Source organism: Cebus imitator, unplaced genomic scaffold (assembly GCF_001604975.1).
Source record: "Cebus imitator isolate Cc_AM_T3 unplaced genomic scaffold, Cebus_imitator-1.0 Scaffold60, whole genome shotgun sequence".
Taxonomy (NCBI): Eukaryota; Metazoa; Chordata; class Mammalia; order Primates; family Cebidae; genus Cebus; species Cebus imitator.
In genome coordinates, this window is record NW_016107375.1 from 4,832,321 (window position 1) to 4,852,205 (window position 19,885).

Below are 19,885 nucleotides of genomic sequence, written 5' to 3' on the forward strand. Positions count from 1 at the left end.
TTTTTTTTTTTTTATTTTTTATTTTTTTGAGACAGAGTTTCACTCTTGTCACCTAGGCTGTAGTGCAGTGGCATGATTCCGGCTCACTGCAACCTCTACCTCTCAGGTTCAAGCTATACTCCTGCCTAAGCCTCCCAAGTGTGCCTGCCACCTCGCCCTGCTAATTTTTGTATTTTTAGTAGAGATGGGGTTTCATCATGTTGGCTGGACTAGTCTCGAACTCCTGACCTCAGGTAATCCACCCGCCCTGGCCTCCCAAAGTGCTGGGATTACAGGCATGACCCACTATGCCTGGCCAATATATTAATTGTTAAGAGCCTAAAAGGGTTCTGATTTAACTTTTGGCCATAATGCAAATAAAAAGAAAAATAAATAAAAGTGTTCTGAAACCAAAAGTTTAAGAACTGATAACGCATAAAACCCACAGTAGGCTGAGTTAGAACAGTATTTTGAAGAAAAAATTTTTAAAATTGACAAATAATACCCAATTTAAAATTATTCAGATGTAACTGAAAAGTAAAAATGATAATTTAAAATTCACAAGATCTGTTATTCAAAAATAACATTACTAGTAGCATGACAGATTTTTCTGGATTTAATTCTCTATATTATAATTATATGTATGTTTATTGGAAAATATGTATACTGTTCCATGGCCTGCTATTTTTTTAGTTAACAGTGTATCTTAAGTATATTAGTATGTGTAGACTGGTCTTATTTTCATCATTGTGAGCATTTTGTTGAATAGATATAGTATAATTTTATAACAAGTTTAGTGATTATTTGAGTTGTTTCTGCACAATGATTGTATAAAAAAGTCAACTCACTTACACTGGTGGAAAATTTCTAAATAGGACACCAGCCAATATTTATGTCGGTACTATTTAAAAAGAATAACGTGACAAAACAAGGATACCTCTTAAGAATACAATGATAGTTTGATTATAGAAAATCTATTAAAGTTATTCATCTTATAATTGAAAGGATCAAAAAACCTGTTATCTCGTTGGGTACTGAATAGGTATTTAGTCTTTTTTTTTTTTGAGACAGTCTTGCTCTGTTGCCAAGGCTGGAGTGCAATGGCTGGATCTTGGCTTACTGCAACCTCTGCCTCCCAGGTTCAAGCAATTCTCCTGCCTCAGTCTCCCGAGTAGCTAGGATTACAGACATGCACCACCACCCCCACCTAATTTTGTATTTTTAGTAGAGACAGGGTTTCTCCATTTTGGCCAGGCTGGTCTCGAACTGCCAACCTCAGGTGATCCGCCTGCCTTGGCTTCCCAAAGTACTGGGATTACAGGCGTGAGCTACCGTGCCCAGCCAACATTCATTTTTAACAGAGCAAAACTTAGCAAAAGAGGAAAAGGTGGGTAATTAAAATAAAAGACTAACACCATTTGTAATGTTACAAAACTAGGACATTAGGAACATTTGGATTTGTGGTATAGCTCCATCAGTTGTGTCTCAGTGAGTGTGTGGTTTTAGTCTCTTGTAGCTTCAGTGTCTTCATTTCAGAACTAGAAATATAGATAGCAGCTTTTCTGGAGTCATAGAGTTATGAAGATTATATGAGATTTATATAAAAGCCTTGGGCATGCTGTAAGAGATAATTTGTTTTTAAAGGAAGGAAAAACAGAAAGATGTATCATAAGAAGAGAAGCTGCCCAGGTTTTATTCCGAAGTTTTTTTGCTTTAAGTGATTAGTTATATTGTGCTACGTACCTTGATTGAATCACAATAATTTTTTTGTTCTAAGTGATTAGTTATATTGTGCTACGCACCTTGATTGAATCACAATAATTTTGAGGATCCCTTTTAGAACTCTGGTGAGACACTTAGGTAGAGACAGTATAGTAGTGATGAGAGTGTGGACTCTGCAGGGCTGGAGCTTCCCAGGTCAGACCTTAGCTCTGCCGTTTTCTTACTTTGTTATGTTCAGTTACTTAGCTTCTTTGTGCCTTAGTTTCCTTATTTATAGAATGGGAATAATAATTATATCATCCTTCTGGTGTAATTGTTACGTAATTGTAAAAGCGTTTTTGAAATTAATGTGAAGTCAACGCTGTACCTTGCATGTAGGTGGAACTGTATAAATGTTACTTCTGTGTTGATGGTTCAGCTAAATTATTTTTTTTTAATTACAACACTACCAGGTGTTCATTTTAGAGGAATTAGAAATCACAGATGAACCAAAAGAAAAAGAACATCCTAAAAAGCCTACCTCCCAGGCAGAGCTAAGAATGTTTTAATTTTGCTGTGAATTCTTCCAAACTTTATAGCATAAAAAGAGGCCTGTCTCCCTTCCTTTCCTGTTTGCTGTTTTCCCCGTTTCCAGTCCTTCTCCATTCATTTTCCTGTCTGGTCAACAAATACTGAGCACATACTATGAGCTAGTATTGTGTTAGGACAGTGAGATTCAGTGATGAGCAGAAATCTAGACAGTCTTTTTGGAGCTTTGAGTTCTACTGGGAGAAACAAATTTTCAGTCAAAATAGCAGGACTGGTTATAAATAGAGATATTTTCTGTAAAGGAAATATATGAGGAGGTTTGAAGGATTATGTAGGAAAACCAGGTCTAATAAAATCCAGATGTTGTATATGTCTTGGTGCCGGTGGACCACTAGTAGTTGGAATAAGAATTTAACAGACCACTAGAGTTAATCAAAAGTATATTGAAAAATTGACACAGTTGATTATATAAAAATAAAAAATTTTCATAAAATATATATTTGCAGTTCATATTACACACAAGAGGCTAATTTCTTGTATAAAGAGTGCCTATAAATAGATAACAGAAGATTAATAACCGAATGGGAAATGAGAAAACGCTATAGGTAGAAAGTTTTTAGAAACACAAGTGACTCTTAGAAATAAAAGAAGAGGATCAACTACCACTTATAATAAATGTAGTTCACAACTATAATGAGATATTTGTTACCTTCCAGATTGGCAGAGATCAAAGAATTTAATAGCACTGTATTGAAAAGGTCAAGTGGAACCAAGCACATTAATACACATGTATGATAACCCAATAGGTACTTTTTGTGGAAGATAGTATGTTAATGTGACAAAAATTACAAATGCACTTTTCTTTTCACCCAAAAGTTTTACTTTTAGGAATTTCAAACATTATAATATAAATATTATAAATATAGAAATCTTAGAAGTATTTATTATAGCATTGTTTGTAATGATAAAGGATTGGAAACAATTTGAATGTCCGTCATTAGTGTACTGGTTAAATTTAAGTTATGATGCCTTCATATAAAGGTAGCTTTTTACATACCGATTTGTGTGCAGTAGGCACCAAGTTATATGACAGAAGTGAGTTGGAAAACAATGTGTATTGTATACCATCGTTCCTGGAAAAATATTTCTTTAAATACACACTTGGTTTGTGCTTAGAACATCTATGAAAGGACATTGCAAGAGATGGATGACAGTGGTTCTCTAGATAGGAAAACTGGGAACCAGGTAAGAGGGAGTCATATTTTCATTATATATGAATCTGGATTTATATGTTACCTGTTTTGGAAAAGTGAAATGGTTTTTCAAAATTCATAGGGCAATCAATGAATAAAAATAAATTATTGTAATCTTCATGGGAATGCACTCTAGTTTGGATTTTTAAAATTTTTGTCTTCTTGTAAAAGTCTGAAGCCATGATACAACTGACCACGTTCCCTTTGAGCTCATTACCCTTTCTGAACTAGTTTTCCATGTTGTTTCCTGTCCTGTAGTTAGGAAAAATGAGGCTGACAATCCCATGCCGTGCAGTGACTTGTACACATCTGCAGTGTTTTGATGCTGCCCTTTATCTACAAATGAATGAGAAGAAGCCCACCTGGATTTGTCCTGTATGTGACAAAAAAGCTGCCTATGAAAGTCTAATATTAGATGGGTAAGTATATCCCTTTTAACAGCTGATACGGACTAATACAACAGCTGTTGGCAATGCCTTTGTTCAGTACAACTGAGTGAACTAAATTACAAATAAATTCTACTTTAGCATAAATCCAGATGTTTGTATGTTTTCTGTCTTACACATAATTATACCTGATCTTATTTTTTAAACTGTGGTTAGTGGCATTTTTATCTTTATAATGTGATTTGTGTTGAGGGCAATGTTTTTGCTTCCTAAGATTATATTTTATAAAGCCCAAAGGAAAGAGGGAAAAGTTTGCTTAGTGATGTCATTTTGCTTACCTAGAATCTCTTGAAATGGCAAGTAGGGTCTGTGCAAAAACCAGAGGAAGTGATAGGGTAGATACAGACACATTACATAGCTCTTAAGTTCAAAACTGGAGTTCATGCCCAGGTGTTTTTGACTCTGGAGTCCAAACTCTTAAGCATCATCTCCATATTATATTGCATGTCAGAGTTTGGAAAATGACATGAGCTAATTTTTATTAAGTATCTTTTTTTTAAAAAAATTGCATGTCATCCATGTATCGTGTAAGATTTAGAAAATACAGTTAGTGAAAAAATGAAAATAAAATTAACAATCCTGTCCTATGGTGATGACTTTGTTATTGACATATTAAAAAAGATACTTTATGTAGTGATTTATATTAATATATACATATGATTTTTACTCAATATGTAGTGAAAGTATCCTAGATCTTTAAAGATGCTTGTACAACTTTAAAATGTTTTAAGCCACACACTGTGGCACATGCCTGTAGTCTCAGCTACACAGGGAAGTGAGGTAGGAGGATCACTTGAGCCGAGGAGTTCAAAGTGAGCCTGGGCAACATAGTGAGTTGCATCTCTAAAATAAACAACAAAAGTTTTACAAGAGTATTATCTGTGGAGAAAAATGGGGAATGAAGAGTGAATGGGACTTTAAGCTTCCTCTCTGAACTTTTCCTTTGCTGACTTTTTATTTTTAGCTTGTTTTGAAAAAATTTCAAACCTACAGAGGAGTTGGAACAGTAGCCCAAAGAACCTGCCATGTAACCTTGACCTAGATGCATCAGTTGTTTACATTCCTACCACAGTTGTTTTATCACTCACTCCCTTAGTATGTGTGCATATACACATTTTTGGTGTGTGCATTTGTGAATGTAGGGAGAGATGATTGTTAATATTTTTAGAAGCTTTTGGACCATTTGAGAGTTACACATGTCGTCCCCCTTTGTACATTAATATTTGTGATATGTTTACTAAATTCTTGATACTCCATTTTTGTTTCTTCTTTTTCCATTTAAAATTGCCCTGTGATGTTAACATTTTTGAAGGTGGCATTTTGTGTATGTCTGTGGAATTTTCTTTTAAGTTCTTAGAAAAAAACTCAAAGGGAATGTATAACTTTAAGTCTTTTACTATTTATTATTAAGATGCCTCCCAGAATGGGTAAGCTATTTTTCTCTCCTACTAAATCATTTCCCTCTCATGAGAACAGGCATAACATCGCCCACTTGTCAGTCCTCTCAGCAGCCTTACATATTGAATCTTATTTTAAAAATTTCTACTTTTGAATGTGCTGGCTTACATCTGTCATTCTGGCACTTTGGATGGCCAAGGAAAGAAGATTGTCTGAGGCCAGGAGTTTGAGGCTGCAGTGAGCAATGGTCATGACGTTGCACTCCAGCCTGGAGCAAGATACTGTTTCAAAAATAAATAACGAAATGACAAATAAAAATGTCTACCAATTTCCTAATTGAAAAGATAGCTGATTGTTTTTATTTTTATTTTTTGTATGTAAGAATTATCAGATATTTAATCCCATATTGGTCATTATAATATCTTTTATGAATTGCCTCTTAATATTCCTTTTTTTTTTTTTTGGAGATAGTCTCATTCTGTTGCTCAGGCTGGAGTGCAATGGCACGATCTTGGCTCACTGCAACCTCTGCCTCCTGGGTTCAAGCGATTCTCCTGCCTTAGCCTCCCGAGTAGCTGTGATTGCAGGCATGCACCACCATGCCTGGCTAATTTGGTATTTTTAGTAGAGATGGGGTTTCTTTACATGGGTCAGGTTGGTCTCAGCCTCCCAAAGTGCTGAGATTACAGGTGTGAGCCACCACACCCAGCCAAATATTCCTTTTTAAAATAACATTTGCTATGAGGTTGTTCATCTTTTTCTTACTGGCCTATAAGTAGTAATTATAGATTGAGGATATTAATTTCTCTGTTCACATGCACCAGATGTATTTTTCCAGTTTGCCTTTTAATTGTATTTGTTGCGAGCTTTGTTTTTCATTCAGAAGCTTTACACTTTTATTTCATCAAGTCTGTCTTTTCCTTTGGAACTTGTGTCTTTAGAGTGTTGTAGAAATTTTATATGAGCACTTTCTTGTTTTCATCAGACATATTTATGATTCCTTTTTCCAGTTGTGCAGTTGTTCCATTATACATTGCTTCATGAAGTCTTTCAGCACAGAACTTACTAAATTCCTATCATGTGTCAGATACTAGGTCTAAAAATGGTAGGCAGAGCACTTCTAGTATGGGAGAGTGTTAAAAAAATTGCTTATTAAGTGTAAAGTGCTGTGAAGGTAAGGAATGACACTATGGGAAGAAAATTGGGGATGGGGAACGAACTTTACAGTAGGGAATAGATGATCCATTAATGTAGGGATCACCTTACCTTAGCACCCAGTTTTTTCTAAACCACATTTACTGAATAATCTCTCCCACAGATCTGAGATACTACTTGGATTATCTAATACATTTCTTGTGAATACTAGTATTAACTTCTAAACTGCTATTTGTTCCATTGATCAAAGTATTAGTGGACCAGTACAAAACTGTTTTAATTATTAGATTTCTATTATGTGGTTGTATTTCTTAGGCCATTTCTTTTCAGAATTTTTTTTGACTAGTATCACAGTATACTCTGCCATATTCACTTGAATAAAAAAGTGTTCTCAAATTACACAAAACCGTTTTGGATTTTGATTAACATCATGCTGAGTTTTCAGTATAATTGAGAAAAATAAGCCTCTTCGCATAACGTGGGCATTTTGACATAAGAACTACTCATGTAAAATGTACAGTTTGGTAAATTTTGACCTATTATATATCTGTGAAGTTGTTATTCCAGTCACGATAATGAACACACCCTTCACACCCAGAGCTTTCTCATGTATGTTTTTAATCTCTCCCTCTTATTCAGTCCTTGAGCAAACACTGATATGCCCTGTTTTTATAGATTAATTTAGATTTTCTAGACTTTTATATGAATGGAGTTGTAAACTCTGTACTTGCTTTGTCTTCTTTTACTCAGCATACTTGTTTGAGATACATTTATGTTGTTGCGTGTACCAGTAGTTCATTTTTAGCTGAGTTGCATTCTAATTCCCAGTTTGTCAGTTTGTGCGTTGATGGTATGTTTCTGGTTTTTTGGGCTGTTACAAATACAGCTACTGTGAACATTCATGCCCAAGTCTTAGTGTGGACTGTTTTCATTTATCTTGGGTAAATACTTAGGAGTGGAATGCCTGGTCACATGCCAGGTGTGTGCTTAACTGCCAGAAACTGTCAAACTGTTTTCCAAAGCAGTTGTACTATTTTATATTATATTTCCACTAGCAGTACATGGAAAATTTAGATTGTTCCTCATTCTCATTAACATTTGGTATGGTTAATCATTTTTTTTTTGGAGACAGTCTTGTTCTGTTGCCCAGGCTGGAATGCAATGGCATGATCTTGGCTCACTGAAACCCCTGCCCCCCAAGTTCAAGTGATTCTCTTGCCTCAGTCTCCCCAGTAGCTGGGATTACAGGCACCTGCCACCATGCCTGGCTAATTTTTTGTGTTTTTAGTAGAGACGGGGTTTCGCCATGTTGGCCAGGCTGGCCTCCCACTCCTGATCTCAAGTGATCCACCTGCCTTGGTCTCCCAAAGTACTGGGATTACAGGTGTGAGTCACCTTGCCTGGCCTTTTAGTCTTTTTAATTTTAGATCATACTAGTGGTATATGGTGTTACTCCATTGTGGGTTTAATTTGCATTTTCCTTATTACTAATTGTAGTGAGCATCTTTGCATATTTATTCTGTATCTGTATTTTTTTTGGTGAAGTGACTTCAAATTTTTGCCCACTTTTCAATTGGGTTTTGTTTTCATATTATTGAATGTTGGTGATTCTCTGTGTATTCTGTATACAAACCTGTTGCTACAGATATGATTTGTAGATGTTTTCTGTCATTTTATCTTTTTAGTCTTTTAACAGTGTGTTTCAAATAGTAAAAGTGTCTAATTTGAATGAAGGCTGGCTTACCAAGTTTTTTATGAGTTGTGTGTTTGGTATTACCTTAAGACATTTTCCCTAACTCAAGGTCACAAAGATTTTTTCTGAGCTTCCTGTAGGAATTTTATAATTTACTTTTACATTTAGGTTTATTGTTTCTATCAAGTTTTTATGTATGGTTTAAGATAAAGAACAGGGTTTTTGGTTTCTTTTGATGTATGGCCATGTGATTGTTACACCGTTTGTTAAGATTAGTTTTTCTTCATTTAATTGCTTTTGCACTTTTTACAAAAAATTAATTGACTATATGTATGGATCTCTGGACTGTAGTATTGATTTATTTGTCTGTAGTTATGTCAATACTGCATTTCCTGGAATTCAGGTAGTGTGAATCTTCCAACTTTGTTCTTCTTTTTTCAAAATTTTCTTGGCTATTGTAGATTCTTTGCATTTTCATACAAATTTTGAAATCAACTTGTCAATTAGGGAAAAAACCTGCTGGGATTTTGTTTTTCATTGACTCTGTAGATAAGTGTGTGGTGATGTAACAATATTGAGTCTTCTGATTTATGAATAGGATGTACCTTTCTAATTATTAGTCTCAGCAGTGTTTTGTAGTTTTCAGTGTATTTTGTACATCTTTTGTCAAGTTTATTCCTAAATATTTCATATCTCTGTGGTATTTAAAAAATTTTTCTAATTATGGCTAATATATAGAAATATAGTTGACTTGTATATTGCTCTCATATGTTACTAAGGGATGAGATATGTTACTCTCATCCTTTAGTAATTATAGTAGCTTTATTATAGATTACATAGGATTTTCTATATAGTCACAGTAATGTTTTTTAAATAAAGACAGTTTTACTACTTCTTTTCTAATGTGGATGCCTTTTGTTTTGTTTTCCTGCCCTTTTGCATTGACTAGTCTGGTAATATGAATTATGTTGATTGACTTTTGGATATTATACCAATCTTATATTGTGAGAATTAACCCCATTTGGTCATGATTTGTTATCCCGTGTGTATTTGTTGTTGGATTTGTTTTGCAAAGTTCATGGGGGATGTTGGTATTTAGTTTTGTTGTAATGCCTGCCTGGTTTTACCGTCAGAGTAATGCTGACCTTGCACAATGAGTTGAAAGTAGTGGTATTATTTCTTCTCAAATATTTGGTAGAATTCCCTAGAGGAGACTTTGGGCCTGGGATTTTCTTTGTGGTAAAGTTTTTAACTACAGATTCAACTTATTTAATAGACATAGGGCTATTTAGGGTATCTGTTTCTTTTGGAGTGAGCGTAAATAAGTTTGACTGGAAGCTGATTTTTCTGTTTTTCTATTTAATTTGTTTCTGTTTTTCTCTTTGTTATTTCTCTTTTCTTGTTTTTACTATAATTTGCTTTTTTCTAGTTTCATAAATTTACTGATTTGAAACTTTATTTTCTAATAAGGAAAGGTTAATGCTGTAAATTTCCCTTTAAGCAGTACCTTAGCTACAGCCCTGAAGTTTTATTACATTTTTATTTTCATTCAGTTCAAAATCTTACTTTTGTCTTTGACTCATGTGTCTTTTGTTTAGTTTCCAAATATTTGTGGATTTTTCACATTTTTCTGATTTGACTTAATTTGAACATAGTTCAGTTACACTTTGCTTATTTTAAATTTATTGAGACTTATTTTATTTCCCTAGTTTTCCCTCCTTCCCCTACCCCATTATTCTTTTTCTCGTGAAATTAAAGTTTATAAATTATTTTACTGTATGGCATCCTTTGTCTGCTTGTTTTGCATGCTGTGTTAGAGGTTGTTCTTACTGTCAGTCTCAGCTAGGAGACTCCAGGTATCTACTTCTGTTTACCCATTGATGCTCATCATTGAGTTTCACAGGTGATGCTTAGTGAGTTACTGAACTATTATGTTGCCTGTTACAGATTTAAAAGATAGGGAAAAGGGGGTGTAATAATTGTACAAAGTATTGCAATACCAAAAAAAAAAAAAGGGGGTCATGTAACATTACTTTTGTTTTCTAGGTAATGTGTGTTACTTTCTTATTTCACCTTTAAGCAAAGCTGTTGATTACTTGTATGTACTTCTTAATTGGTTTTTAGGCTTTTTATGGAAATTCTTAATGACTGTTCTGATGTGGATGAGATCAAATTCCAAGAAGATGGTTCTTGGTGTCCAATGAGACCGAAGAAAGAAGCTATGAAAGTATCCAGCCAACCATGTACAAAAATAGAAAGTATGTATAAGAACAGCAGGAGAGGGCAAAGCAGTGAGACTTGTGCCACATTATCATTAACCTTGGCCCCTGGAACCATATATTTGTAATTCAGCTTGTTGATTTAATCTTTTGATTATATATAATTTCCCCCAAATGATTTTTATTCTTTCCTGAAGAAATGTGCTAAAGTTTATACCATCTTATCAGCTATTTCATATTGTATTTTTCCTGTGTAGGGTAAGTGAAACATTCATCTAAAATCATTTTAATATATGATGTTTGTTACAAAAAGTCACAAATACATTTATACGGACAGTTTTTCAGAATTGTTTTTAGAGTATTTGTAAGTGAAACCCTAGGTGGAGGTGAGGTTAGAGAGGCTACATCATTGATTAATAACCTTGGTAGTGTGGGGGGTGATCACAGGTTAGTTGCTCAGAAAGTAAACAGATTGTTTCCTTCCATTTCTCTGTGGGAAGGAATTTTACCATTGCCTTGATTACCTAAAATTACTATCCATCAACTGCCTGCATCTGTCCACACTAAGTAGGGAAACTGAGGGCATTTTGAATAACTGAAACTCACTGGTGAACTTAGAGTTTCTTTTTATCTAACAGTCTACTCACTGCATTTCAGTTTTGTTCTGATTACATTTAAGTTCTAACAAACAATGTAATGAATAATTAGAGTAAGAAGAGAGGGGAAAAAATAAAGGATTTATGCCATTATTATTTCTCTGTTATTGATACTGAACCTGAGTGCAGTGTCCAGGGCTTCTCTCATCTTTGAGAAAAATGGGGAGTGATTTACTTAAGTTTCTATTGCTTTTCCATTATCAACTATCATTCTTTTTTAACTAAATACAGAGAATAATACACTTTTCTATAAAAATATGAGTTAACAAATATGGTATGTGAGACTATCTTTGTGGGCAGAAAGAACCTATGTGATTAGTAGATAATTCACAAGAAAAGTTTAAATGTCTGAATAACTTAAGTGAGAGGTTTGGGTTTTTACAGCTTATCAAGGTGAAAGTTTTTATCAAATTCTAGCTTATGGTGAAAAGCCTGTATACTTTCTTTGATATGAGCATAATTGCTAGAATGGAATTACCTGGTTTTGAGCAAACTATGCCACGTGTCTGTGAGAATACACAGCTGGTGAAATCACCTATTCTTGCATGGCCTGAGAGCAGTTCCCTAACCAGCAGTTAGGGAGCTGGTGTCTGTCCATGGGTTTGTGGCTTCACTGTGGCTATGTGTCGTCAGGAATCTACTATACTGAATATACTAGACTCTATGGCTAGAGTTTGTGTTATACCTTTGATTTTTTTTTTTTTTTCCTTTTGTTTCCTTACATGCAGGTTCAAGCGTCCTCAGTAAACCTTGTTCAGTGACTGTAGCCAGTGAGGCAAGCAAGAAGAAAGTAGATGTTATTGATCTTACAATAGAAAGCTCTTCTGATGAAGAGGAAGACCCTCCTGCCAAAAGGAAATGCATCTTTATGTCAGAAACACAAAGCAGCCCAACCAAAGGGTTTGTTAATTTATAGTTCACTATTGTTCATTATACTTGCAACTAATTGCTTTTGGGATAGGTTTATAAATGTCTCTTTGGGAAATGGCATAAATATAGAAAGCTATTTTAATTTGCTTTTGTTCAGTTGAAATATTTTCAAATAAGCACATTGTTTATAGGAAAGCAAATTTTGATGGAGAAAATATTTACATCTTTGGAAAGTGAGCGTGTGAGGTATTTATTTCATACCTGAGACTTTTTGTTATTTTCTTGAACCTATTTGTAAGGAAATTTGGTATCTCAGACCAGCATGAGAAAGCCTGGTGTAATGCAGTGTGGAACTGGGAATCTGACAAGTGTGGATGCCAATTTTGGCACCATCACTCACTTGTTCTATTATCTTAGATGAAATACTGAATTTGATTGAGCCTCTTTTTTTGTGTTCTGTTAAATGGAGCTAAATAATGGCTATATTACAGGATTCTTTTCAGGTTTTAATGAGATGATGAAAGAAAGCCTCACTGTCAGGCATGTGGTAATTTCTCAATAAAAATTGATTTCTTTCCCTTCTCACCCTTTCCAGGGAAAAATATGGACGGGTAGGATGGCATTTTACCTGAATTTTGGCATGGATTCTCTATAAGCTATCTGGCAGAAATCATTATTGACAGTATTAAAAGATCGGTTTAAGTATTTAGCAGTAGTTGCTTTTTCAGAGAGGGTTTGCACCATGCAAGGAGATAACAGGAGAATTCTCTTGACAGTCACAAACACATTCTTTTAAACTTGGGTGTTTTCGAGTCATCTTTTTTGGCCTCTTGGTCCACTTACTTTTATAATGGCTTTACCGAGGTATGATTTACATAGGATAAAATGTACCCATCTTAAGTATATAATGCACAATTCAGGAATTTTAGAAGATACATAGAGCTGTGCAGTCATCACCATGATTCAGTAGTAGAATATTTTCAACACCAAAAAAAACTTTCTTCATGTTCTCTTGTAGTTTATTCCTATTTACACCCTAAATCTAGGCAGTCTTTTTTTTTGTCTCTGTGATGCCTGTTCTAAACATTTTATATAAAATGTCTACTTCTGCAACATTTTTTATAGTTTTAAGAATTAAATCTTTTCAGCTACCTTCTTTACTGTTAAAATACTTATGTTTCCAGATATAGTTTACATATATAGTAAGGGCATATATTTACTTTTATCCATTTAATTAGAATGAGGTGGGATTTTTGTGTTTGTGGAACAAAATGAGGAAATGATTTCAAGTGCGTTTTTTCCTGGTGTGCCAATCATTTATTGCTCCTTTGAAACGAATTGGTTGGTACATCTACAATTTAAATGATAAACAGAACATGAAGAAATAATTTTGAAATGGTTACTGGGGTGGAAAATCAAGGGAATGAATGCTTAGATGTCATGTTTCTGGATTTTTCTCTCTAATGATATCCTTTAGAATATACTGGAAAAGCATGAGTTGCAAGTACTGTAGTTGGCTCATGCCAGGTTGAGAGGTCATGCCTAGCAATGCTGACTCATGAATTGATGTGATCTTGGCGCATGTCTCGGTGGCATGCCACAAGGGTCTGCCCTCTGTCCTTTACCACATTTTTATCTGTACTTGATGAGCCCATGAAACAGGAGGGATGGCACATACACAATGGGTGACAGAATTTGAAATGACCTCACTATAAAGAGGAATAAGGATAGTTTACATCTGTGGTCAGCTACTATAGAGATAAATGTTAAGGCTTCTCATCTAGGCTGAAAAGAAAACAAAAACTAACATTGGTAAGTATAAGGTAGAAAATTGTGATTAAACCAGCAACACATGAAAGTTTTTATTTTAAAAGTCTGTATAAAATGCGGCTACCAAGTTCATTCCATGAAGTTCGTATAGCCCTTAACACCCAACTCAGTCATACACATTAATACTCTCATGGAAGAACTCTTAGGAAAAACAGACTCACGTAGAAAGGTAAATGAAAATTCTGAATTCAGTCTTAGGAAATCATTTAATTATATATTAAAATGACATCTGTGACCAAGCAGAGTTTATCCTAGGAGTGCTTTAATATTAGAAAATATACTGATAAGATGGATCTTGTCATAAGGACAACTATATAGTCATCTTCATGGATGCTGGAAAGGCATTCAGTGAATTGCCATTTCTGATAGAAACTCTTTCAAATGTCAGATTTCACTTAATGATTTGAAGGGTTCATCACTTAACCAGTTTGTTCTTAGCATTAATAAAAGAAGCATAGACCAGGCGCAGTGACTCACGCCTGTAATCCCAGCACTTTGGGAGGCCAAGATGGGCGGATCACAAGGTCAGGAGTTCGAGACCAGCCTGACCAACATGATGAAACCCTGTCTCTACTAAAAATAAAAAAAATTACTTGGGTGTGGTGACGCACTCCTGTAATTCGAGCTACTCAGGAGGCTGAGGCAGGAGAATTGCTTGAAACCGGGAAGTGGAGGCTCCAGTGAGCCAAGATCCTGCCACTGCATTCCAGCCTGGGTGACAGAACGAGACTCTGTCTCAAAAAAAATAAAAAAAATAAAAATGAAAGAAGCATAGTGTCCAGGATCCATACCATGCCAGTTTTGTTTCATTTTAGGCTGTATGACTCTCAGAGCATTTCAGTCAATGCTGATCATCAAGAATGGTATTAACAAATGAGTATGACCACAGCAGGGGAACAGGAAGGTGAATAGTGGAACCTGGAGCATGACAGACAAGTGGGTCTTACGGACTGAAGCAGTTAAACCAGGAGAAGAGATTATGTGATAGCCACCTTGTAGTTCTTAAAAGGGAGACATTGACTAGCTGGATTAAGTTTATTCCTTGTTACCAGATTTAGGTCCAATGGACTAAAGATACATGGACAGACTTTCTACTGGAGCTTTCTGAACACTAGGAAATTTAATCTTTTGTCCCAAAATCATATTTTCTGTGTTAGAGTGACTGCCACCTGTCACAGTGTCATAGTGGAGGCTCATGTTGTGGTTATATCATCTCTGTGATTCTTTCCTACTCTTTAGACTTTTGTGGCTTTGTTCCTGGTTGTCCTTTTATACCCTTTCTTGTGGCTCAGCATCTAAAGTTTTATGGTTTTCCTATGCTGGGTAAGTTTATCTTAGGATTTCTTGGCCATCAAGGATAGTAAGCAAATGAGGAAGAGTAGAGAATGAGAAAACTTATTCTAATTTACAGCCCCAAAATTATGTGAGCAACTATTTTTTTAAGTAGAATATATGTGAAAAATAGACAAAAAGGGGTAAGACCTTATATTCAATAAAACGTTTACAATCTTGTAAAATACAATATATATTTTCATTTTGGAAACCAAAATTAATATAACAATGATTATCTGTTGAGGACTCCATTTCAGCCTTTAGACTTGTACATAGCATAAAGTTGGAAATGTATGAAGATGATCAAATAGGAAAACCAGAACTCTCTTAATCTGTTTGTTAACTGAATAATGCAGTTGATTACTTTAAAATTCAAAATCCTACCTTATTGCAGAAATAATAGCAAAAGGAAAAAAATCATTCATTAAACTTTTACTAAGTATAAGGAATTTCTAAATTGTCCCAAGTAAAATGTCCATGACTTGTGATAGATACTGTAATCACTATTTTACAGATGAGAAAACAGAGTGTAAAAGACTTATAGCATACTATGGTAAAGACTTCAGCCAGGAACCTAAGGGCATGCAAGGGATTTTGAGAGGGACAGCAGTGGGTAGGGAGGTTGGAGAGGGATAACATGGGGAGAAATGCCAGATGTAGGTGACGGGGGGATGGAGACAGCAAATGTACCTATGCAATAATCCTGCATGATGTGCACATGTACCCCAGAACCTAAAGTACAATAAAAAAGTATGTGTGTGTATATATACCTATATATATGTGAAATTATAATTAGATATCAATGAGAAACCATTTTGCCAGAGCAAATACATTTAAATTCCCTCGCAACTATTTTTTATTTATTTATTTTGATTTTTTGAGACAGGGTCTTAGTTTGTTACCCAGGCTAGAATGCAGTGGTGTGATCTTGGCTCACAGCAGCCTTGACCTCCTGGGTTCAAGCACTACCCCTGCCTCAGCCCTCCAAGTAGCTGGAACTACTATGCCCAGCCAATTTTTTTGTATTTTTTGTAAAGTTGGGGTTTTACCATGTTGTCCAGGCTGGTCTCAAATTCCTGAGCTCAAGCCATCTACCTGTCTCGGCCTCCCAAAATGCTAGAATTTCAAAGTGCATGAACCACCACGCCTGGCCTGTGAGCAACTATTTTTTAAGAGGTATATCATTTTAGTAAAAATTATTCTTATAAACAATTTTACAAAGCACCAAAGAGAAAGCAAAAAATATCTCAACTAGAGAGAATTATTGCCATTTTGATGGCAGTCCTATTCCCTTTCTTTGCATACCAACTGGAGTCTTTAAATGCAGTCTTATAATAGTTATCAAAAGAAACTTTTAATCTTAAGACATTTAGAAAACCTCTGATGCTTTGTCATATTCAAAGATAATTTTATATATTATGCCCCTTCCCCACTACTGGAGATTGAATGGTTGCTTTGCCTTAATAAGGTGATATTCTGAAGACAGGAAGCATAATAAGCATAAATCTGTATATCTCCAGATTAATAATCATTAGGAATTGGTAGCAAAATTGAATCTTTTTTATACTTTTATGATCATAAAGTGAGAGCATACAGTGAACTTCAGAGTTATAAATAGAAATTGTCAGTCCTTTTTCAGACATCTGAGTCTGAGCCAAATGTGAGTTTCATGCAATTCCCTGATCCAGCATATAATTTGGACTAGTAATATTTGCAATATAGCAGCATTCTAGCAATTCACATTTGTGTTGTGATATGGATAAAGTTACAAAAGTTTAGAACATATATGTACACTTACATAATGTATACATGTGTCTGTGTGTGTGTTTACCAATCCTAACAAGAGGCAGTAACAAATTTTAAAAGCTTTAAATCTTTTTATTACCATGTAACATCACATTTTTGCATCCATCATTTTACCATCCATAGCCATTTACATTTTTTCATGGAATCTGTTACTAATATCTGTAAATATATCTATTTTTTGCATAGGCTTTAGAAGCATTTTGTTTCTGAATGTGGTTCTTGTGAAGATTCCCATAGCAAAACCCTGCTCCTAGTATTTAATTTGATAATCCTGACTAATGACTACTTTAAACCACTCTATATAAAGTCAAATTTGTATTAATGGTTGCAACATTCAGGTAATGGGAATTAACCAATACTAAATAGTTTAACTTTTCATATGTTTGCTGAGGTTTTAGATGTTGATTTACTAATTTGTATCCCTATTGGATTTTCACGTTTCGATGTTTTGACAGCCAGCAGTTGGTATTGCTTAAGTAAGGAGTAGCTATTTAATCATTTAAAGTTTCATGTTGCTAAGTGACAGGACACGTGCAGTTATTAGGTATTACTGTGGTGACAGACAGGTGTGTGGGGATATTCACTTGACTCCTCTACAGATGTAAGTCAAGGGGTCAGGGAAGGGAAAGGAACTCTGTTATTGTTATTTATAAGTCTATTTCAAGTTGAAGGGTAAATCAGGATCAAAACAAAAGAAAATCTCCAGTGTGAAATAGCAAAGGAAGAGAAAGAGGAGTGGGAGAAAGACGTTCGTTGTCTTTTTCTTGTACCAGGAAGTCTTCTAGTTTCTTTGAGTGACAGAGAAAAAAAAGCATGATAGGTTAAATGTACTTTTTTTTGAGACAGCATCTTATTCTGTCATCTGGGATAGAGTGCAGTAGAACATTCACGGCTCGCTGCAGCCTCAACCTCCTGAACTCAAGCAATCTTCCACCTCAGCCTCCTGAGTAGCTGGCACCTTAGCCATGCTTCAGCACATGTGGCTTTTTTTTTTATTTTTTATTTTTGTGGTTACAAGGTCTCCCTATGTTGCCTAGTCTGGTCTCGAACTTCTGGCTCAATAAATTCTCCTGCCTTGGCCTCCCAAAGTCCTGAGATTACAGGTGGGAGCCACCTTGCCTGGCTCTAAATGTACTTTTAAGTAGAAACTTTTTAAATCAAATGAAACTTTGTATGTATATATTTTTGGTCTTTAAAAGCCTGCTATTAACATTTTTTAAAAATACTTTTTAAAAGATATTAACACTTTGAGACAGCCAGAATAATCACAGCCACTTCTTTAGCCCCTTCCCCAGCTCTCCGATATACCCCAATCTGTCTCTCCTCCTTACCCACTGTGTATTTCCTCCAATTTCTCATATAAACTCTTGTGTGTGAGAGGTGGTCTCATGTTATTTGGAAAACTTTTGACGATCTGTTCTTCTGTGATCCCTGTAGAGGACCACTGTTTTTAAACCTCCAAAAAAGATGAGCTTTAGATACAATATAACTTATTTTATATCCTCCCAACTTCTCTTTTCCTCCAGAGTCTGCCTTTTCTAACATTGCTCACATCCTGCTTGTGGTTTTAGATCTTGGAGTAGCACTGGAGGCTAAGAAATCTCCAGATTCTAACCTACAGGCAGGTGGTTGATTTTTGGAAGATAACTTCTTTCTATCTTTATCTACCTCAGGAAAATGCATTTTCAAATACTAGGCTTAGTTATTGCCTCAAGCATATTATTTGTCATAAGCTCCCTAAATGGATCAGTTTTTAATCCAAGATTTCTGAACTCTAGCCTGTGTTATTTATTCACTTTTCTGAGACTAACATAGTTGCCAATTCAACCATATATGTACTCTCAAGACAACTGTTTTCCACATTGGTAGTGACATCTATTTTTAAGTGGTTTGACATTTAAACTGAGGTTATGAAATAGTTTGTCAGAGTACAAAGAATGTGATGCAAATTGGCATGATTTCTTCTTACCGATGTTTAATAATCAGCAATAACAGAAAAGGGAAAGGATGTCCAGAAGTTGTCAGTCCCAGTCTAGCTTTGTGACCATGGTTCTACTTTAAGTTTCTGAGACACTTTCTTCATCTTCGTAATGATCCCTTCCAGCTACAGAATTCTGTGCCTTTGTCATTAAGCTTACGATAGTTGACTGGCAGTGCTTTGGGATACTAACCTTGATGTTGTACCCCTTGTTTGCAAGGTAGCCACCATTAACCATAAGACCAGTAATGATGCTCAGTTTCATACATACATTGAAGGATGTCTTTCTTGTGAAGTTGTAGTTGTTTACCCTGAGAAAATGCAGGTTAAATAGGAAGAATGCAAAAAAAAAGTCTCTGTTTAAGCTTGAACTTTTTCAAAAATATGTTTAATTATACTGCTTCTTGAAATTATAAAAATGCTATAGTGTATATATTTATATAATACTAATTGTGAAGTATTTATTACATATGTTTAATTTGTATTTTTAGTAGCATGAAAAGCTCATTTTAAAATCATAAACCCTCTTAGGATTTCACCTGCCTGGTAGGTGCTATCATGGTAGCCAGCATTTTTATTTCTGGATATTATATTTTAAATCCTGAATACTCATCCTCATTTCTGATTGTGGCCTATTGCCATCGAGTTTGCCGGCTTTAAGATTGGGTAATTTTGCTCAGATGATTTCCAGAAAAGATTGCAAATAATTAATACAATTCAAGTTAGAATTGAAGAAATTTGGGTTGTGCTACAGTGAGTAGCTTCACTCATAAAGGTTCCCTGATTTAAATCAAACCTTAGGGGTCTTTCTATGTTAGTTTTAAATTTCTTTATAGGTAAAATCACTGATGCCCATATACATATTACATACACATTAATAAAAGTGACATCTATTTCTGTTTTGGATGAAAGTGTTATATCTTATTCCATCACTGTACATTGTGATTGAATGTCAACTTGCTCTATGTCGCAGCTGCTGTTGAGAGCCAAGATATGTTCATGTTAAAATGAAGACTGTTA

The 19,885-nt window shown here is 35.0% G+C and overlaps 1 protein-coding gene across 12 annotated transcripts in view; it reads left to right on the forward strand.

Annotated features, from left to right (window-relative positions):
- PIAS2 (protein inhibitor of activated STAT 2) overlaps nucleotides 1-19,885 on the forward strand; it is a 171,281-nt gene that overhangs the window by 88,011 nt on the left and 63,385 nt on the right. For all 12 annotated transcript variants that reach the window (XR_005200443.1, XR_001825577.2, XM_017529695.2 and 9 more), the window contains 3 exons: nucleotides 3,741-3,901; nucleotides 10,299-10,432; nucleotides 11,778-11,949. Coding sequence is in view for 10 of the 12 variants with exons in the window: in XM_017529695.2 (XP_017385184.1) it covers nucleotides 3,741-3,901; nucleotides 10,299-10,432; nucleotides 11,778-11,949 (467 nt within the window). In the remaining 2 variants the exon portion in view is untranslated. The remainder of the gene's footprint in view (nucleotides 1-3,740; nucleotides 3,902-10,298; nucleotides 10,433-11,777; nucleotides 11,950-19,885) is intronic.